The sequence below is a fragment of the Sturnus vulgaris genome, chromosome 1 (genome assembly GCF_052056855.1).
Source record: "Sturnus vulgaris isolate bStuVul1 chromosome 1, bStuVul1.hap1, whole genome shotgun sequence".
Lineage (NCBI taxonomy): Eukaryota > Metazoa > Chordata > Aves > Passeriformes > Sturnidae > Sturnus > Sturnus vulgaris.
In genome coordinates this window covers 45,856,613-45,879,954 of record NC_142243.1, presented here as the reverse complement: position 1 = coordinate 45,879,954, position 23,342 = coordinate 45,856,613, and the positions used below count along the sequence as shown (strand labels likewise).

Here is a 23,342-nt window from a genome sequence, read left to right as displayed (position 1 = left end):
AGTGGGAAGGAAACTGAGATATTGCTCTTAAATTCCTATTAACTTAAACAATTTTCATTTTCGTTAAAATTAAAAACAGATCTCAAATGAAAAACTTCCTGGTTCTGCTTGCTCAATACAGCCCCGCTTTTTATTACATTAATTAAACTTTATTAGAAATGCATTTAATTTCTGATTAGAGACTTTAAAGCAATATCACAGGAAGAGCAGAAAAAAATTGCATCCTCTCAAGAAGGTTTTGGCTTTCACCCAGCCTCACTCCCTAAAATCCTGCTTGTGAACAACTTGGTCTAATTGAGTAATCCAGGCTCATCCTTCCAAACTCAGCCTAGGATTTCAATTTCTCTCCAGTTAAAGAGTGTCCTATTAACCACTGTTATACTTAAATATTGATCTGGAAGCTTGAACATGTCTTGCTTCAACATTTTAAAAAAGCATGAAGTTCTGCTGTGTGCTGGAATTTATATTCATAGATTCCAGTCATGCTCAGCCAGCAGCAATTAGAAGATATCCCTCGAGCAACAGCAATTCCAAAAATAGTCTGCACGCATCATAGAAGATGAATACCACTTTCCTCTAAAGTAACGTATGCTGTACGTTCAAGTATAATTAGCACACTAGACTTCGTAAATAGTATTAAACTAATTACTGTTTGCACCACTAGTGGCAGATGTGGTTAGAGATTATTAATTACAATGGACAATTTCTTGAATTTAACATACAAAATGCAAGGCAATTTCTCCACTTTATTTTATGTCTGAATGAGTATTTGCTGAGTGTCAGGAAGGCTCTTTTAAATTAGCAAGAACTGTTATTTATGAAAATCAGTGAGTGAATTAATAGACTTTCTTAAAAATATTTTAAAAAATCAAAAAGCTGTTCATTGACAAGGACATAATTTTATACCTAAACCAGGAAAAACTGGACAAGCTCTGGTCAGTAAGGAAGTTTTATCTCTAACTACATAACTGATATGTTGAGATGGATTTTAAATAAACATCTAAAACTTTCAACACATGAAATGAAGTAAACTGCTTCCCAGAAATCGAGATACTTTAAAACTCCCCTACTGTGACACATTACTTATCAGAGTTACTTAACAGAGCCTAGGACAGTCACTCCCTGGCTTCAGGAAAAAGTTCTGCTCAATGTGGAGATGGGCACAGGGCAAGGAGAGCTGTAAAGAGGAATTGTCTCTTCCAGAGAAAATCCCCAGACTATTAAAGCTGAAACACGTAGCGTAATTTTATTTAATGTGCTGACACAAGATATCACAATTTCAGTCAGTGCTGATGCACCCCCATAAAAAAATGGTACATATATCTGTCAAGATAAGATATAGTGATAACTCAAAGTAAGGCAATTAATTTTTAAAATTTAGGTGATTCTAAAGGATACAGATACAGTGAGAGGCAGGCTGACAGGTATGTAGGGAGATACCAGTAGGCATTCATACTTCACCTACACTTAACATTTCATTTCTAGGACATTAAAGTAAATAGAACAGTTCTGTACTATTTCCCCTCTGACTACTAATTGGTTAGATTTTTTTTCATAAGGACCATTTTCTTGAATACCACTCTTGTGAGCATTCATGAAAAAAAATCTTATTTAAATTCCAATTTATATTTTGGATTAATTTTACTATTTTCACTTATTAAGACTTCATAATCTAAATGCTCAACTAACACACACACACCTCAAACAGGATTCAACTTCTAAAAACACTTGATTCCTAAGATCACCCATTCTTATCTAACACAATCCCTAACATTCCTCATTCTTATTTATTTGCTGATTTCTTGATATAAGACCTGTATTGAGTGGGTGCTCTTAATTCCAATACAAACACATAAGATTCAATTTGAATCAAATGGTCATCTCAATGAGTATGGTGGATGTATTTTGGTGAAGGTTCAAGCACAAAAAAGAATTGGTACAGGTTATGATGATTTGTCAAACACTGACTCAACCATCCAGACCTCCTAATTTGCTGACAACTGTTTCACAACATAATTGTTCTGCCTTCGACTAGCTTCGCTCACAGTAGAATGTTTTAACCAAGAACTTCAAAGAAAACAAATCTCAGGGATGTAAGAAGCTTACAGTTTGGTAATTCTAATGAAATTTTTAAGTAAGACATCTGTTAGACTTGAAAAAGCAAGTAAACAAAAAACAACAGAAAAACCGCAACACCATAACTGCTACTGATGACCTCATCAGTTGATAAATGATATGATTTATCTACTTGCATCCACTACCCCCTCACATGATAGAATGGGATTAATTCTCAGAGGTGGTCTTTCCATGCCATGTTGTTAAAAGCATATGTTTATGTAAAAAGCATAGTGGTGAAAGTTTCACTAATATATAGCAACATACTTGCATTGAAACTGAAGAAACATTGACATAATGAAGAATCACTACTTCAAAATCTATGTCCTTCTCATTCTCCCTCTAATTTCTCAGTACAGGAAACTGAATGCCTTGCGGCTTCTTTGAAAATTCTCTATAAACAATAAGTATTTTTCCTGTCAAATAGAACCACAACACATTTTAAACCATATTTTAGATGGTTTCTTAATCTTCAAAACTTTCTATTTCTAAATAGAATTAGGCCTATTAGCCTGCAACTATTTAAATTGCTGTCAGACTTACTGTCAAGCGATGGGCCATCAGCAAGCTGGGATGCTCAGTTACTGCTTCAAAGGTCAATAAAGTAGTCTTAATCAATTCTTCTGATGCAGCTTGCCCTGTTGGTAAAAGTAATCATATTCCTTCACAGAATTCAATAGTTAGAATATCTGTGTGTAAAAGTAGTGCAATATCATAGGTTACCCTACCTATTGCTCTATCCAAGTTTGTTTCTCCTGAATCTATTGATCTGGTGAACTCCTACAAAAGAAGCAGCATTTATGTCAAAACACTTTAGGAAAAAAAAATTAAAAGCATAATCACGGAATAATTTCAAAAATAAATTATTTGAAAAACTGTGTAAATACAAAATATTGCACCTACATTAGGATAAACTTTCATAATAAATAACTAAAATGGAAAGTACCAATGATCTAGCTGTTATAATTTCGCAAGTCTGTAATGCTATTGGAACCTTAAATATGGAGTACAGTAAGGATTATTACTCTGACTAGTATCAGAAATCATAACATTTCTAGCTAAATAGACAGTATTTAAATGTCTTCACTGTTTACAGAAAACTGTAATTTCTTAGAAGACTTTGAACTACCTTGGATGTGGCTATGTAAAAATAACTCACTAAAATGACCAAAGACCCTTCAGAAAATGCAATTTTCTGTTATTTGTACCATCTTTTTGATCTCCATACATACTGTACATATTATGGATGCAGTTACACTCAGGAGAACATGCAAAAACGCACATATAACTTTCTATCAAAAATCACCTAAATTAATCATCATATTAATGTCAATAAAATATTAATAATCTGAATTAAGGAAATATTGTACAATCAGACCCACTGTTCTTTTGCTTTCATTTCTAGATCTTTGTTTCATTGGGATGCAAAATATGTTATTAAGACTTGTTAAGGAAGGAAAATTCTCAGCAGAATGTGCAGTATACTCTTTTTTACTAATGTATTTAGAAAAATGGTGAAATAGTGTCGTTTTATATTTCACCACCAATTAAATTTTCCTTATTATATATTAAATTGGAAGAAGTTTCTACATGAGTTATCTCTTTCACAATATGTATGAAACATCTGAAGGATTCTTCTCTAATTAAAAATAGTTAGAAACCAATTATATATTCTATTATTTAAAAGCACCACAGAAGGAGGCATAAAAAACAAGTGCCTCTATAAAAAAAGTTATCTTCCCGATAATTTGAAGAAAATTACTAGGTATTATCTAATTAACTTGATTTGGAAGAGAGTAATTTATTTTGTTTGCTCATGTTTAGACAGTTTCACACAACCTTAGTCTCAAGACCAATTTGGAAACATCAAAATAGTTGGCACAAAAATTGTTCTGGCTACTAATGCTTATTAATTTTTGTATTAGAAACACAGGGAAAAGGTGTGTGATTTAAAGAAATGCAACTATCTGGGGTTTCTCAAGCAATGGAAAGAAATGGTGTATTTCGCTACAGGTGAGCCTGTGCCCTGTGCACACCACCAGAAGCCTGTTATTAGATGTGCCTTTAGGGCATGGCAAGTCCTCCATGTACTTCTGTTCATAGCAGAAAACATGAAAGGACTGTCCTGACTCCCTCTCAATTTCTTTGCTCAACACTACTGAAAATTACAGTGTTGATGGAAGTAACTTCAAAGCAGAAAGAAAAAAATTCTCAATGAACAACCGTTACGGGAAAATAACTTCTTTTCCAGCCAGATCCCAAGCACACATCTTTCCAACTCTGCATAATTTTCTTATTGTTAAGAACAAGACTATTGAATAAATCAGGATAAAAAGAGAACAAAACAAACAGACTGCCTCACTAAAGTCTTAGGGGCCTCAGTTATAGCACAGTATTTTGAAAAAATACAAGTTGATGATCGAATGTCCCCTTATAGGTGTCGGTGAGAATGTTGCTAAACACAAATTTCCAGAGGAGATTGTTGCCTGATAGAACAGGCATCCATTACATGGATAGTTAATCTTCCAGATGCTGGAATCTATTCCAGATAGATACTCTTCCAGAATAATTATATTAGTTATATCATAACACAGTTACATAAAAATGTATTAAAATTTGATATTAATTTTTAAGATACACTACTGTTCCTCTCTTTTTCATGTGTAAATTTAAATAGTGTATGTAAGTTCCTGAATTGCCTTTTTCAATGGAGACGCAGGAAACATTGAGTAATGTGCTCCTCCTTAATTTAAGAGGAAAGCTGTGCTAGTATAACTAGCCTGACTTCCTCAGTCAGTAGTTCAAACAAGCTGGAGTAACATCAAAAGAAAACTTTCCTTGTACCTGGTCTGCTGTACCTATATTGTTGACAGAAGAATTTCACCTTCTAGAAGGTTGATTGAAAACTACTAATAAATCTACTGCCTAGTTACAAATGCTTCAAAGGGAGAAAGAGCTTTGTAATTCAACATCTATAGTTTCAAATTTTTTTTCATCATTCTAATGCTAATTTTTACACAAATATTTTAGTAGAGCTAAATTAAACCACATTTTCTTGGAATAAAGAGTCAAAGGAGAAAGAGAAGGGAATCTGAACACATAGCTTGAATCTAATTGTTTATAGCAAACCATTTCTTCATGCTATTTGGAGATAAATACCTAGTTGTCATTTCTGAACTTATACACTTAAAAGTATTGGCTTAACTCTGACATGCAATTTAGAATATCCTTTTTTTCTCATTTAGCATAAACAATTGCTTTCATATGAGGAAATTACATTAGAACTGTACTACTTCACTTCTCCTGTACTATCCAATGGCACAGCTAAAAAGTTCATTTTCTATGGGTAATGTCAGGTTGTAAATGTCAACATGACTTCAGTATCTTAGCTCCATATATTTCCATCAACTAAAAACAGTTTAAAAAGCACTGGCAAGAAGAAAAAGATGACAAGAAGAAACAATACCTTAAATACAGATTACTTACAATTTCTCTTTAATTTCTGCTCATAAAATACTATTATGAAATTCCAGAGGGAATATTTTGTGAAATTTAGAGCTAAACTTTTCTATTCAGAAATAAAGCACACAGGAAATTCTTAGTTTATCAAATATGTACAAAGCTTCCCTTTGAATAAATAGATTACTACAAAAAATATTTTCTGATGATATATCAAGTTTTGAATACAACCAAAGCTTAAAATATACATTCAGAATAAACTTCTCTCTCCAATTTAGAAGTTTAATGTAATTTTATTTCATTAAAGTAATTTCCAAAATTTTATGCATAGGTATATCTTGTAAAAATATTTATCTTCTACTTTATACTCACAAGTAAGATGCCATAGTTGAAAAGAAACTCCTTTGTGACTATCTGGGGACGAAATACCTATTTGAAATTAGCCAAAGTTGAAAAAAATTACATTAAATGCATATCTTATGACCAGAAAAAGTAAAACAATTATTTCAGATGTTAAAAAACAGAAAAAGAGGACAAAATATATATTTGCTTCTGTCATTACAGTTGTTATATAATGCACATTTATCAAATGCTGCTTCATCAACATATCTAAGCATTAACAAAACCTAAATTTTACTCATTCTGATCATGATTGACAGAAATTAAATTTTGGGAAACTGTAAGAGGTTGTCCTCTGTGTAAGAAATTTTGGGGGGGAAAATAATCTACCTGGGATGTCACAAGATGAAGCACTACAGGCATCATAGGAAGGCACATCTTCAGCTGTTTGGCCTGAACTGTTGATGGATGTTTACGTCCAGAGACATTAGTTAGGGCACTGAGAATGTCACCTACAGAAAACAGCATTTCAGGCTGATCCAACATAAAAAATCACTAAACAATTGCAAATTACATATAAAACATCTCTGTTCCAGCAGCCTCTGTTCACTCCTATCTTCTCTGTCTGCCAGTAATGTTCATGATGAACCCAGCACTTCTTTCCTAGTTCAGTCTTCAAACAGGTCAATTCCCTACTCTGGCTACAGGGACAGGCGAAGGTCCTCTTGCGACCTCTGGCAAAACAGTGAGGACAGAAATATAAAGTGAATGTTGAAGTAAAGATGAAATTACCCCGCTTGGCAGAGTGGACTTATACTGGCTAAATTATGTGGATGCAGTTTTATTTCCAGTGAAGTAAAAAGTGAAATTCTCATGGCTTTCAGCTAACCAAGAGCTGAATGAACCAAGATTAGTGGGTGATGTAATACTGAAGCAGTGTGTTTCTCCTGCAGTACAGTTCAATATGAAAAAATCCTTCCACCAGCCATGCACACACACATTCTCATGTACCAATTTAACTGTGACACAAGTGACCTAAAGCTACAGTAATTCTCATAAAAGAGATAGCAACAGATCAATGAGAGAACTTAGTTGCCTCCATAACAAACCTCAGACATAATAATAAGTTAACAAGATTTTAATTGCAATAGTGAAAATTATACTTCAGATTCAGAAGATATATCTAAAAATCAAGGAATATTATGCTAAATTTGTGGTATGCTTTCTATTGTCTACATAAAGCAAGACGTCTTCTGCATGGGATGAAGAACAGAAGCAGCAGGAGAAAAGTTAGCTTGTACAAAAAGAAAGAAAATTCTGTCCCTATAACTGCAATACTAGAAGCCAAATGCTGTCTTGAAAGAGCACCTGTTATATCTTTTTACCCCTAAAAAAATAGATGCTCAAAACCGTAAAAGGGAATTAATATATATATGCTAAGCAAATAAAGAATGGGATTCCATATTTTATATGATTTTTCAGGCCAGAAAGGGCCTTTCTTTTCAGAGTAAGTCAGAGTGTAATCATGTAGAATAATACCAATGCTTTTCTTGTGTTCCCATGGAGTTCAGTTTTCGATATAAGCAGAAATGACAGAGCCTGGCACTAAAGTAGGCCTTAAAGATTTGACTCATTCACTGGTAAATAAAAGGAAGTGCTGCTTAAAACTTTTCAAATACATAAAACACTTTTTTCATCAATCTATTTTTGTTTTGAATTATACACAATATTGTAATTCAGTAAGACCTCTCTGTGGTTAGTAATTGATTTACTGAACAAACTCTCTATATTTTAAAGAATATATAACCATCACATTCGGCAATTTTGCATTTGATAAATAGATAGATAAGCTACCTTTAATTATAGCATGATCTAAATTTATATCTACTTCCTAAAAATAAGTAACTATTATAAACGCAGAAATAAACTTACTTTCTTATTTACAACAACCAAAAAACTTTTAAATTAACCAGAAGATTAACAATTTATTTCTTTTGTTCAAATGTACCTTTAAGGTCAATTTCTACAACTTGTTAATCTATTTGGTTTATAGCTACATCTGGTGGAAGAAGATGGGATCAGTAAGGAGCTTACATGAATGCATATTAAAAAAGCCAGCTAGGATTAATTCTAAATCAACAGTTAAACTGCTTTTCACTGTTCCAATTTTCAAATCTGATTATTATTTTTAGGTGCCCATAGCTTTTACCATCTCAGGCAGTACATGCTTCTTCATCATACAGCCATAAAAAGACTTCTTACAAATATGGACAAATACAGAGAGATAACTTCAGATTACAGAAAACAATCAACACACAGATCCAGCTTGGAAAAGAAAACACAGTATAGAAATTATGCTTGGTATTAGTTCTCAAAAATGCATTGAAATTATAAATCAGTAGTAATTACAAGTCTAAGCAATTTATGTCCTATGTATTATGATAATAACTATGTATTTGAAACTTTCAGATTCTGAGGAAATAGCCAAGCCTACTGTATCAGTTGCACATAGTATATATAAACAGTAGGAGGTGAATTTGAGCTTCAAACATTTATAGTCTGAGATTTCAATCCTGAAATATAGCCAGTATGCAAACCTGATATTCAGTTAGATAAAAGGGATTAGGTGTTTGCAGCAAGGCAAAAATTTGCATTAGCAGAGGAAGTAAAGTTTCTTTTAAAATAGCAGCATGCCATTTAGGGCTACTAACCTCTGCAGTGCTACCATTACATTTTTAATATCCTAGTGATAACGTAGAGAAGATGAAAAATACATCAGGTATCATCTCATCAGAAAATAATTTTATGAAAATAAACCTCATGTGCATGAGCAAATCAGTTTCAGGCATCTAGAACAACTAAAATATATCAGCTGACATTTTCCAGAAAAATTGCCTGTAGCAAATAATATATAAATTTCAGCGTAAGCGATTAACATGTACTCAGACATATGCCTCTGCTTTATGGGGCAAATTTACTCTTAGATTGTACAATGTTTATAGATTTTGCAATATCTTAAGAACATTGATAAAACTTCTTGTACCTCTGGGCTTCATTCTGGACTGAGCTGATGAGGCTTACCATTCCACAAACACAAAACATTAATATAGGAAATCCTGCATTCCAATACAAAATATCTGATCACGGCATATCTAAAAAATTTCATGCAAATTTTATTTAATCAGAAAATACAGTCCTTCCACCTGTATATATAAGAAGATATCTGTTTCTTGACAGAGTAAGCAAAGGTAAGATCTGTTTCGTTAACAAACTGAATTTACCTAGAATTCCTGGCAGCTCCTGCACAATGTGATAGATGAGAAGATCCAGGCATTTTGACAGATATTCACTGCCACTTTGCTGGTCTTTTCCTGGCATGGTCTTTCTGCTGTCTCTTTCAATATACATCATGAGTCTACATTTAAACAAGTGCAAAACATTAACCCTCATACCAAAGAAAGTAACACTATATCTCAAAAAAACTATTGAACTAGACATTTCTGGTACCTGTGGTTACCATCAAGATGACACATTTTTTTGTCTCTGTTATTTTGTGGAAATTTTAGACTTTTCTTTTAATCAACTCTAAAACCAACACTAATTACTGAGTCAAGGAAAGAAACCGTTAAGCTACTTCAAGTAAGCACAACTTTACCGAGTTTAAATGAATACGTGATATTAATATAAGGAGTAAATATTTCTGCAAACTTAGAGAGACTAATTTTGCAATTCACTTTATTTTGAAATACATAATCGATATGTGCAATATAAGTGAAAGACTAAAGACACTAATTTTCAACTAATAAGAATTCCAAAAGCAAGGATAATTAAAGTCAATGTAATAAGAAATCAATCTTTCAGTCCAGAAAAATCATACTGCACAGATCACACTGCAGTCTATTAAAACGTTAGCACTAGTTGGAATGGCCATATTGAAAAAACTAGTCTTACATCCTTTCCCTAGAAATTTGGTATTCACGATTTCTAAATAAAAACTCAATGCACGCATTCCAACCTGTAAGTGCTCTGTGGCTGTGCCACTCTGCAGAATGACATTTCTTGCAGTGAAACGGCAACTGATTTATAAGCCACTGGCTAACTTACAAGAGGTTGCTTTAATAATACACCTGTAACAGAATGCCTCAGGCAAAATTTTAAAATGCTTATTTGAATAGACAGAAGGGCCAGACTTCCCTTTAGGGCCATACTATTGACATCTTTGTTTCACATTTGAATTCCCTCTGGGTCCTGTGCAAAGAACCATCAATCACTGGTGAGGGAAATTCATGATCTGGATTTTAAGTATTTACTTCAGTACTATCTTTTTAAACACCCTTCTGATAATCAATGCTCTTTTACAGAACTACGAAAATTATTTATTTATACTGCCTCAAGTATTTGTAACAATACTACTAGGAAATAGATCTTTCCATCAAAAAGATGATATACTCAATAAAGTAAAAACTACCTAAGAATACATTTTACAGGATTATGTCTCTAAACAATACATGATTATGATTGAATACTACACTCTTATCCTTCCTAACCTATTCTATAAAGAGAGAGACCAAAAGATCCATTGAGTAACTACTTTTCACCTGGGCAATAGCCCAGATGCAACATATTCAGCTGCACTTCTCAGAGACTATGAGGACATCTTTAATTCTTGTAATGAGTGAAATTGTGTTAAATTACAGGAATTTTGATTTGTCTGTTAGAAAAGAACTACTTAAAATCTGACATTGTGCTAGACATAGAATTTTACTTTTACAAGCTTTACATTTTTTATGTAAAAATTTGAATGTTTTAAATAAAATGGCTTTCTAGCCTTTCCAGACAAGTAATTTTTATTCCAAAAAAGTTGAGCTTTTAAAAAAAAAGATGAAATATCAGAGCTTGAATTAAATTTTTTTAAGGAAACACTTCAATGATTTAACAATCATCTGATTCTATATGGAAATACACTTAGATCTGTTTTGAGTTTTACTTAAAATGGGACAAATAGACTCAACATGAGTGGTTTTATTTCTTTGGGAGTAGGAAGTTCTTTTCTTTCAGAAAAGCATGTTCTATAAATTAATCACATTTGAGAAGGATACAAAGTAGATTTATTTATTCTGAGAGAGGAAAGATAAATGAGTACTCTCCTTTATGTTGTTCTTCCATTCACAAAACTGTCTTTCACATAAAGATTTTCTAAAAATATGTACAACTATTTTTTCCCTAGTTCAGTTCAACTAAACATTGTACTGAGAAAACTGTATAGATATAAATTGTGTAGGCAGCAAAGCATTAGAATCTTTAGGTTTCCTTTGACAAATTCCTCAGTCAGATGTAGAACAATTCATCAGTTACTTTTATTCCCTGATGAATCTCAATGTTCTCTCTAGTGAGCAAAACCATGCCTATAAAAATTAAGTTATTCAATTAATTTAGTTCACGTTTGTCTTGCACTCAATAACACATGAAAAAATATGGATGTTAGTATAAATAAGCTAAATATGATGAGGAGTAAACCACTGTCTATGAAGTGAAGATTTGGTTTTAAAAAAATAAATTCAAGTGTCTGTATTGCAAGATATGGCCGTCGGTGAGCTTTTACATTAAAAAAGCAAAAATCCACAAGTTACCTGCAAAAAAAAAGTGAAAGAGTGGAGCAAAAAAGGGAAAATTCCAGAGTTAACAGTCAGGAGTGATAGAATGGGAATAAGGTCTACTACTTAAAATAATAAGAACTGTTCTCTTAACAGGATGATCAACATGAAGTAAAGAGACTAAGTTCACAGAGAATGACAGACCTAATTAAAAACTAAAAGAAGGTCAGGAATACTCAGAGGACATATACAGTCCATTTACTCCAAGAACTCAAGAATTATTTTTTAGTTTTTTTATTATTTACTGTTATTATTAGTCAATGTCTGCTAACAGAAAATGATAAAGAATTTTAAGGGATACTTCATATAGATATATTGTTTATTTTACAGAGGTGTAACATCAGATGGCTTATCAAGGTAATAGGAGGGTCAATCTCTACTTCTTGCCTTCTATCACTTTTAATTTGATACCAGCTTACTGGGTTTTTCTCCTGAAATCACTGACTTTTGTAATTGTTCCCTCCTGCCTTCCATTTCCATGTTTTCCCATCTGACTAAGCATCAAGCTTTTCAGCTCCTTTCCTCACTACTTTTCTAGATCAGTCTTAAGATGTATAAGGCACATATGCTATGCTAGATGCGAGACTGTAGTAGGTTTCCAGGCAAAGCTTTTCCTTTCAGAGCACATATAAGATTTGAAAATTTAATACATATGGGAGGTGGGCATAGGAAACAGAGAAAGATTCTGCTCAGAGGTTATGCTGTTGTGCATAGTTACATTTCTGCAGACTGTGAAATGTGTCAGGAATACTACCCTATCTTTCCACAAGTGTCCATCTTTGCAGACAGTAGAAAACAAGAGGTTTGAATAAATTCTTTTGGGAGGAGAAGTTCTATCTCCAAGTCAGTCTCTGTTTACCTAGGAAACTCTCTGAAACCATTTAGATACAAAAAGAACAATTCAGTGAGACTAACTGGAAATTAGTGCAAATTCAGAAATGGTGAAGTGAAAAGCCTCAATAAAACTTCAAGTTGTATCCCGTCCCTGAAGAACAGGTAGCCTGCCTCTGCAAAACAAGGAGAAAATAAATAGACTGGTAAACTCAGTGTGATTAGCAAAAGAAATTAATTTGCACAGTGTAAGTAAACAAGTGCTGCTTCAGTCTAAAGGATCTTGTATCTTCCCTAGCTGTATCACATCTGAAAGAACGAAAAGTAGGCAATCAACCTGTTCTGCACCACAGAACAGGTAGGAAAAAGGAGTAACAGGTGAATTGTCTCAATTTGCGGAACAATGAGTTCACTTCAAAATTACATTTCTTATTACGTATCAATACTTTTCATCCACAGAACTCAAAATCGGCACAAGCAAAGCAAAACAAGGAATTAATTCACCACTTCCCATGGGCACACAGGTGTTCAGCCATCTCCAGGAACAAAGAGCTCCATCACACGCAATGGTTACTTGGGAAGACAAGAGCCATCACTCCTAATGTCTTATGGCCCTTCCTTTCTTCTTTCCCCTATAAGGACACGTGGTATGAATATTGCTTTGATCAGCTGGGATCAGCTGTTTCTGCTTATTTGGAATTATAAAGGTGTTTCCATACTCTTTGAGTAAGGAGAGACTTTTGAAAAGAGGTACAAAAATCTGCTATTAGATTGTGTAAACTCAGATAATCAATAGGCATTAGAGGGACATGCATGGTGGATTGTGTGTACAAATACACAAAAGTGAATGGCAACTGCTGGTGTCATGGCCAAAGCTGTTCTGTAAACAGTAAAAACAAATAGGCAAGTAGTCTTTAAGATTGCACTCCAGGAATCAAGACTTGCAACACCAGATACTTCCCTGGTCACCAGCCCAGAGGCACCATTACTGCTCGCAATAAAAAGGGCCTACTTCTGCTGCCTTTTATTTCCTGGTGCCTGTGCACAAACTGGAATCAAAACACAAGGAAATCCATTTTGATAACACTGACACAGCTAAAATAAGCTTGCCATTATCCTTCCCTTCCACTTCCTCTTTCCCTACTCCTCCTTCCATTTGTCTTTCTCTCCCCTCCTTTCCCTGTCCCATATCCTTTCCTTGCAATGAGATGAATAATGATGTAATTGTAATTGAAATGATGAAAAACACAGTTTTTCCAACTCCAAAACCACTTCCAAGGACAGATATCACAAAGGTTACCAGTGGGAACAGGATTTTATTGTCTGAATTATCAGTGAAAAAATTTTTCCTGATATCAAATCGAAATCTCCAATGACACAACTTAAGACCGTTTCCTCTTGTCCTACCACACATTACTTGGCAAATAAAAAGGCCAACCCCTGTCTTGCTACAGCCTCCTTTCAGGTGATTACAAAGTGTGATAAGGTCTCCCATGAACCTCCTTTCCCCCAGGCTAAATAACCTCAGTTCCCTCAGCTCCTCCTCATAAGACTTGCACTCCAGACTCTGCCCCAATTTAGCTGCCGAATAAAGGAAGGACTGCTCTCTAGAGCAAGGCCTTTGGGATGCTGGCCCCAAGGCAGTCCCCATGCTCGTGAGGCCCAGGGGGTTGTTTTCAGCATGAACAGCCTCACAGTAGTTGCCATGAAGAAAATTAACACCAATCCAGTCAAAGCCAGCAAAATTACCAAACTATACAAAAGCATTTTTCAGTGCAGTGTTGCCATTAAACAGTTATTATTGCTTAATCATCTGCATCATCCTTTAAGTGATGCACACTGAAAAATTGCCTTATATTGATTATCGTTATCATAAACAGATTTTATCATCTAAAGCAATATAAATCGTGTTACAGGCCTTAGCTGCAGCTGCTGAAGGCAAACCATTAACCAGGAATTATGCACATTTTACTACATGCTCTTTATATTTCTCAAATCAAACATCTCCAGAAGGAGAATTTGAGTATATCAAGTATTTTCAATAGCTATCCATCTGATTTCTGCTTCCTGTGCTAGCAATTTAGTATTTATGAGTCTTAATTTTGAAGAAACTTTTCTCAAACACAAAAGTTCATCAGACAACTGAAGACATCTAACTAAAATACTCCAAATGGAATTCAACAGTATAAGTCAATGAGTATACAGCATCTCTGCTGGGTTTAACATTATTCCAGAGTTATATAGCGATATTATGAATGCAGCTGTCTCCAGATTTAATGGGTCATTTCTCCTCTCTGTAGCTATCTTACTTTCTGGATGAGAAAGGTTTTAGATAATCTATTCTGATAAGACATATGCTGTTCACTAAAGAACAATTATGAAGAAAACTCAGCAAATGAAGAAAAACAGTTTATCAGCTCAATAAAGCTGCTATAAGCCTTGCCTATTGTTTTACCTAATGTATTACATAATGTATTGGTCTCTAATCAGCCCTGCCTGTAGCATCACAATAAAACAGTAAGATAAAGCCAAAATATAAAATCATATTGCAAATTCACAACACTTTCCCTTCAGAAAGGCAGCTGGTTGGAAAGCATTATAAATAGAGAAAATTGTTGATAAAATTATTATTCTCCTTCACATAATATCTTACGTAAATATAAACAAATAGTAACTGTCTGTGCAGGATTTCTGTCAGACCTTTCACCAAACACACAGGAGAGTCCTATGTGGTATATCAAGCACATGAATAGCAGGAGTTACTAAAAATGTAGCCACTCGAAAAGTCACAAATCATTAGAGGCATTTTACACTAACCAGAATACATAATCTGATAGAACATTTCTGGAAGTGTAAAAAGGTCGATAAGAAAAAGCCCCTTGGATTCAGTACTTATTCTCTGTGATTCTACAAATACTGAGATATTTACAGCTTTGCAAGTGGAGGAATATATATAATGCTAACACCCCACAAGGTGTCCTTTCACAGTGACTTCATGGTGTAACTCACTGCCCCTTCCTTTAACTCCAATGTATATATCCTAATTCTTCTCAAACATGAATATAAGATATAATGTTATAGTTGCTGTAGATATAGATTTACAGCTACCCACAAGCCTCATCCTTTTTCACATTCAGTTCCAAACCTGCTCTATTTCAATATTGTAAAAACTATGTTTACACTTCATTTTACTCTTCTTCTTACAGAACAGTAGAATATGGAACTAAAATTTCTTTCATCTTACTTCTCCGACCACCTTGAAACATGGTGATAATTCATATTCTGAAACAGTCTAATTTGCTCCTCTCTGATACAGGAATGCTTCTGTCCCAACAAAAGATAAAAAATTTCAAATAACAATTCCCTGGCGCATCAGTAATTTCTTGCAAAGTATTCCAAAACATAGAAAAATTAAATACTTCATGTAAAAGTCACAGGCATTTATTGATCATTATGAAAATCACTCCCACAACACATATAGCCAAAAAATATTGAAAGTAACTATCCTGAAGAGACTATGGACTACATCAAACTCCAAGATGAGGAAGGTACATAACAGAACCTTTTTATTTTGCTTTCCCACAGTAGCAACAACTCACTGTTGCAGTATATCTTTTGCCCTACCCAAAAATGCAAATACTCTCTGGCACTACAAGTTACTTTAAAAGATGGTCTCGCAAGACAGTGGTTTCCCCTTGTGAATAATTGTCACCTGATGATCCCAGACAAAATATTCTCATGAATGTAAGGATTACTATTACACACAAAACAACTAACTTCTATAACACTGGCTCAAAAATACCACACATTTTCAAGTACTTCAGGTACAACTTTAAAGACTATATCTTTGATTATCTTCCATTATCACCTTACCTTGTTTGACAACTGAGGAGCAACATCTCCCTGTTACTAATTAAAACTTGTAGCAGGACCAGAAAGACTTTTGCTCGAATGAAAGTTGAAGGACTTTCAAGTAGACGAGTAATTGTAGTCACAAAATCCTTGGTGGAAATAAACACAAATACGTTAAGGTTACTCGCACTGTATTGTAAGACTGTATAAACTTAAAGTTTGCTTATTTTCATGTCACTCATAGGAAAAAAATCCACAAAACAATAACAAATAAATTCTGTCCAAGACTGATGGGCCCAGTGTAAAGCTGCTTTGAATATCTTCACATGAGGTAGAGTAAAAAGTAAACACTATTTAATGCACAAAGTCCAAAGTAGTACGGAATTAACTACAAAAGATGATAAAACGTATCTTTTCAAATGGCTTACCTGATGCATAAACATAGGATATTTTAATATCTTTATTTTAAAACAAAGCTGAACTATATTCAGAATACATACGTATTTAAGTATAAATATGATTAAATTTTTTAGCTATTCATTCCCTTATATGCTGGAATATTAAACCTACACCTTAGTTGGATACAATCTTGTCTACATCAGACCCCAAATTATACACCAGATGCTCCAAGTACATAGCAAAATTGTTTCTACCTTCTTTGATTGTTCTTATCTAATCCAGTTTTATTTTGAGTTCAGAAAGTGAACAACATCTTTTCAGGGAAGAAATAAAATTAGGACTTAAAAAGAAAGAAGAAGGATAAAAAAAATCAGAATTTAAAACTGAGCCAGAATTTACAAACTGTGTCAACTGGCTCTATGCAAAAATTTAGACTGAGCACAAATGGCCTCATCAATGCAACCTGCTTTCAAACAGTTGAGCTGGATTCTCAAGGGAGTGCTATTATAGGATAGACAATTAGTGTATGCATGTTGTGGGCAAAGTTAAAAATCCTGCTGTGTGATGCACGTTTAACATACATATTACTGTTCAATTTCCTCATTTGCTGACAGAATAATGGCAAATCAACACTGACTGTAATTTATTAGAGACACTCTTTGCAACAATTTACTATACATCTTTACCAAGAAACGAAAAAGAGCAGGAGAAGACATCAGATTTTATTCTGACACCATTTTAATCCTGTCTTCAAAATCAGTCATCATTTAGTAAGTACAGAAATCTCAGAAAAACAAACTGCTATTAATTATTCTAGAACTGTTTTGCAGTACTTCAACAACTAATTTCATAAATAGAAGAATTTCTCAGTCTTGGGATTTAAAAGATTACTGCTTTAAACACTTCAACAGCTCACAGAGCAAGACTTGTAGCTCATCCAGTATGAACTTGTAGCAGTCAAGTTCTTAAATTACAATCTAATAAATACAAAGCTTGAATTTTAATTAAGTGTGGTTTGGTTTTTCAAGGGCTTTTTTAAAGTGAAATTAGCAAAACAACAAGAACAAAGGTTTTATGTTCAGAAATCCCACAAAACCTCAGACACAGACATAGACTTATCTATAATGCAATACTGAATGTACTAACAAAAATGGACTTGATAGACCACGCACAAGGACACCATGACAAAGATACATGCGACTACAAGCCAAAGCACATCTATTTTTAGTTCTCGTACTCTGGAAAGCAAGAATATTTCAATGCTACATGTGGGGTTTAACTTGGTTTAAGACAATTAAAATTAGTTCCATCAGACTTATCTGAGAATGTTCTAATAATCTGGTTTAAGAAATACATGTCACCTGTTGGCATTTGCTTTTCTGGCTGGTTTGAGTTTTTCTTGGCTGCAAAATAGCAACAGTTTATTCAAAGAAAATCTCAAGCACATCTTTGCTGACCTGCAGGACTTAGTGTATCAGAAAAGCCAAAAATCACTCAAATACTGACAAATACATTATTTATAATTTCTCTGTTACATTGTTCCTCCCTCCCCTGCAAATGTTTGATGTATCCATGGACAATCTGCAGGACAGGACACTTTTCATTTCATGTGAACACATTGCAACAAGATTATGACTTTATATTGGATACACTGAGTAATATTGCAAAGCAAGTTTAAAACAAAAGCAATGATGTTCTTGAATTGGCTACAGAATAGGAAAACAGCTAGACTACTATCTCACTATACAAGAACAGAAATTACAATAGCAAACATCTGTTGCATCGTTATGTATTTTCAAATTTCCCTTCTATGCTTTGCAAATGCCTCCATATTACGTCTAGAGTTACAAAGATTTTGTTAAAGATATTTTCATATTGTAATTAATTCATACTGATATTGACAAAATTATCATCTATAGTGGTAGTTACTTGTCCCCATTCAGGTAAAAGACAAAGAATTGAAAATAGTTACTGAAATATAAGGACAATGCTTATATTTACAATGCAGTTGTGAAAATATATTGCTGTAAGTATTTGAATAATTTTACTTATGACTAGTTGAGGAAAAAAGAAACCAAATAAAAAACATTCTGCCCCATTATCTGATCTCTGGAAGAACGTAAGTGCATTCAAAAAGCTGTGACTGATTTCACTCATCCAAAGGTGAATCTTGACAGCCAGATGAAAGTAATTAGCAATGGGGTTTTTTTAATCTACTGCTATAATGTGTTCAAGATTTTTGATTTTGAGTTCTTTTTCCAGCTTTATTTTAAAAACATCATTTCAACTATTTTAGTTTCCAGAACAGGAAACTAAAACAGAAAGTCGCTGTATCAGAAGGGGACAAAGCCCAGTCCCTTTTGGCTATTATAGCTCTCTGAAGTTTTGTATTAGTGTAGATGATCATAAAACTGCATTTCTGGCTTTTGTTTTATAACTGGTTTTTATTGCTGTTCTTGAAGACTGAAGAAAACAAGAGAAGTCTGAAGGCTTACAAGCTAAGGGTATTTCCAGATAACATACACAAAGCTAAATTATCTCCATCTCGAATTTCTAGCTTTAAGTATCTTTTAATATGTTGTTTGTGCCTGTATTAAGCAGATAGTCACTTCCTTGTCAGTACCTTCTTTGTGACACTGAGGTCCTTCTGCCTCTTAAGCTGAACTAAACAAGAACTTTCTAGAACGCAAAATAATCTGTAGGCCAACACTACTCAATCTTCCTTTCTCTCATTAAGGTGGGTTTGTGCATCATGAGCATGAAATACTGAAAAGTGCATGGACTATTAAATTCCATTTTCAGCTCTAAAATAATACTGCTCCATGTGATGCGACAGCACCTGGTAGTTCAATACAGGAGCATGTTTGTATTTTTAGATTCTATTCAAGAAAAATAGAAATTTAGTTTCAGCTTCCAAAATCCTACAATCTAATTTTCAGATCACAGAACATTCTGAGTTGGAAGGGATCAAGTCCAACTCTTAAGTGAATGGCTTGGATGGGGATTGAACCAACAACCTCAGTGTTATTACCACCAGGCTCCAACCAACTGAGCTAATCTCATTCCAAAAATTCCCCCATTCTATGAGATTTAAGTTTGTCTGAGCTGTAATGTGAGTACAGTTACCAAATGTGCAGTAGAACGAGACCTACTTCATCAGTTTTTACAGTACAGTGTTTTTTACTTACAGCTTTGGGCACTATCCCCACTTCTATCATTAGTTTGATACATGCTACTAAAGGAATATCTACGTTTGTCTTATTTCAGTTTTCTAATCTGCAAATTTTGATTACAATTGTTCATAAGAACCGCGGTATCAGAAAGGGAATTCTAGCAATTGTCCATAAGAAATTCAGTATCAGTATGGGAGTTCTTTTAGCAATGTAAGTCCTATATAAACAAGATTTTTTTCACAGAAAACATCATGCTGTAGCCATAGGCTAGTTGCACATTGCATTCTTTTGCTGAATGTTCAAGTGAATAAGTTTTGACCATGCTCATCTGTCTATACCATCAACTCACAGTAATGTGCACTTTCAGTGCAACATTACAGGACAATTTGCCACCTGTTAGTGCTGTTGTTATGGGATCTGGAAAGTTTAAGGCCAGATGACATGCACTCACAAAAACACACTGGCAATTTTTACATGCTACAGAAATGAATTTTAGGAAGAGAATGAATGATTTCAGGCCATATGGGTGGGATTATTTTCTAAATTAAATATAATTGTTTAAACAATATGTAGGGAAACAAGAGCTAGAGTTCCTATTTCTTTGTGACTTTTATTCTTTCCAAACAGAGGGAGATTATTACTTTCATTTATGAAATATGCAGATATATTGCCAAAAAAATAAACACTTTTTCTCTAAATACAAAATAGTTTGGGGATCAACACAGAAAACTTCTAACCACTTCTACCAAAAAATATATTAGACAAATATCAAAAACAGTTGTTTAATTCAGTAATACTAAAAAGAAAATCCTAAGGTATTAAAATGCTAATTCATGCAAGATATTTCACTTACAAATTGGCCTAAGGTCCTTTAAGGAGAGCATAAAGTACAGCTTCAGATTTAACCAGGACACTCCTTACTTTCTCTTTTAAATGTCTAAAAGAGCTATGTCAAACAGCTGTCTTTACTGATTCCTTACTGATTTTCCTTAGGGCCCATTATCACTTAGGTCATGCTAGGATATTCTAGATTGATTGAATCCTAGCTGCAGGAACAATTTATAGACCCATTAGTACCATTTCTCAAAGATATATGAGAGAAAGAAAAACGATACACCTTTTAATTTAGACTTTAAGCAAATAGATATATAAAAGAAACACATTACTCATTGCCTGCTATTCAGACATGCAAATGTCACTGACACATATTTTGAAAACCCAAAACCACTAGCAGTGTCAACTTTAACCTCTCCTTCCATGAAATTCCATGTCAGTGAAATATTAATCTGAACTCAAACCTTTTCTTGAATTAGCCTCTGTAGATGAATTCCACATGACAACATTGCTGAAAACATCGTGAGCATGTACTGCTGAATTTTGCATATTCCATTTGCCAAGGAATTCAGTACAGCTGTTAATCCCACTTTTTCAATGACACTCTGGAAAACATTAGGTGAGGAACGAGTAATTCTGCATAAGGCCTATAAAAGTGAAAAAAAAAAAAAGAGACTATTATCTCAAGAAAAAGAATGGAAAATAAAAGCATGTGGTGAGTTTTCCAATAGTTTAGGAATGAAAGGAATTCATAAGACAAATATTAGGAGAAAATTCTGGAATTCTTCTAAATATATTGCTATACACTCTGTGCAGCTGAAATTCAAATATATACACCAATATCTACATCAGAAAGTCACATTGCTCTTTTCCTCTAGAGAACAATAATGATGGAGCATCACAACCCATGCTTGAGTCTTTTGTCAAGCATGGAATATAAACAGCATCAGATAACCCTGTACTAGAAAGGAGTACAGGGAGAGAAAATACAGACATGGCATAGAAATTACCACAGAAATTACGGGCACTCATAAAGGTGGGCATCTTCTCTCTCCCTGCTCTTGGACAATAATGTGATATGCAGTATTTCAGTATTTCATTTTCTGAAGTCTGTCCTTGGCTCTAGATACTACATCAGATCTAGATACTTATTAAGAAACAGTGGTTAGTATAATAGTTGCAAACTATTCTCCAAATGGTTGATTTTCAAATATCAGTGATTAAAACAATTTTAATAGAAAATGTAGATATTGACCTTGCTCAAGTTAAGTGAGCTCAAGCCTGTTCAGTGTCTACTAATTTAGCTATATCCTAGCAAACATTACCAAACAACCTTCAGGGCAGCTTCATTTCCAAATCAATTTCCTTTTGATACCCGTGAAAATGCAACCTCCAAGATACTACAACTGCATTTGTTCTCTCCAGATAAAGAAAATAAGACTCTTTAAACCTTAAAAATTTCTTTTTCTTTGGCCTGAATATACTGTTAGCATAGAAGAACAGCTTATATCAAATATTGGATTCACATGAAAATCTGAATTGGTTTTCAGAAAAAAGATGACTCAGTTTTGTGAAATGTAGGTAATATTTACGATTTCTTTGTTCTCTTCAGACCAGCTATATTTATAAATTGCTGTTTACTTGTGCACTCAAGGTCTCATTTAAGAGAAACTATAGTCAATTACACAGAATTCAGAGATTCAGAGAAAAGCTTTCCATTTAAGAACCCCAGAAACTGTCCAGTTCACCAGTGCGCATAGAAACATTACTCAAAACAAACTAGAAAAGAAGAAAGGAGAAGAAAAAAGGTATAAAAGACAGTAAACCATGAACTTGACAGATATTTTATTGATGCTGTTCATCTACTCTGCTCCTGTTCTTCCTTGTCCTTTCTGGTCCAGGAACCATATCAATTGCAGCCTTTTAGTTTTCTTCTTTTATTTTTTTTACCCTCTTTTAAAACACAGACACTCAATCTCAGTTCCTTAGTAGAGCATGGTAGAGCATGCTCTGTTTCCCCCAGGATACAATCCAGCTCTTCACTTCTATTCAGAGTTTTCAAAGTGAGTGAGAAGGAGATATGCGTATTCACTAAAAACATCCTTGAGGGTCATAGTACCACTGAACTGCTGGGACCTAGGGACAGGCTGTGCCAAAGTAACATGGAGCTAACTTGGTGTGCTAATATGGTGTGTGCAGATTTTCCACTGCCTTAGATCTCTGCTACAGACCTTGCCAAACAAAGGTGTCCATAAGTCACAGGCCAACAAATTACTTCCAGGTAAATCACATAGGAAAGACATCATAGGCTGTCTCATAGTCTTCTAGGATAATACTGCAGTTTTTGTAGTAGCAGAAAAGTTCCAGCCCACCAATAGCCGAGGGGAGAAGCTTTAAATTCCCTTTCGTTTATATGTCACATAATACTCTGCTGTATGAATGAACCTAACGCTTCAGCAGAAAAGAAGACAGAATTTAAATGTGGAATAGAGCACAAAGCACTCTAAATCAATTCAGTAGATCCAATATTGGGAGAGAACAGATGGAGATGCGTCAAAAGGTGGTGGAGCAAGAATTGGAAATGAACTATGAAACATGTAAGAGTAGAGCTCACATCATCATCTCCAGGCACAGACCTGAGCATGTGATATCATGAAAAGTCTTGGAACATGAAGTATTCTCAGCA

General features: G+C 34.1%; 1 protein-coding gene across 25 annotated transcripts in view; it reads right to left on the bottom strand.

The window, feature by feature from the left end:
• The window catches only part of ULK4 (unc-51 like kinase 4), a 227,023-nt gene that overhangs the window by 144,854 nt on the left and 58,827 nt on the right, over positions 1-23,342 (bottom strand). For all 25 annotated transcript variants that reach the window (XR_015803985.1, XR_015803992.1, XR_015803997.1 and 22 more), the window contains 7 exons: positions 21,121-21,303; positions 16,272-16,399; positions 9,195-9,328; positions 6,304-6,425; positions 5,947-6,003; positions 2,844-2,895; positions 2,659-2,753 (listed from right to left, as the gene is read on the bottom strand). Coding sequence is in view for 20 of the 25 variants with exons in the window: in XM_088165595.1 (XP_088021721.1) it covers positions 2,659-2,753; positions 2,844-2,895; positions 5,947-6,003; positions 6,304-6,425; positions 9,195-9,328; positions 16,272-16,399; positions 21,121-21,303 (771 nt within the window). In the remaining 5 variants the exon portion in view is untranslated. The remainder of the gene's footprint in view (positions 1-2,658; positions 2,754-2,843; positions 2,896-5,946; positions 6,004-6,303; positions 6,426-9,194; positions 9,329-16,271; positions 16,400-21,120; positions 21,304-23,342) is intronic.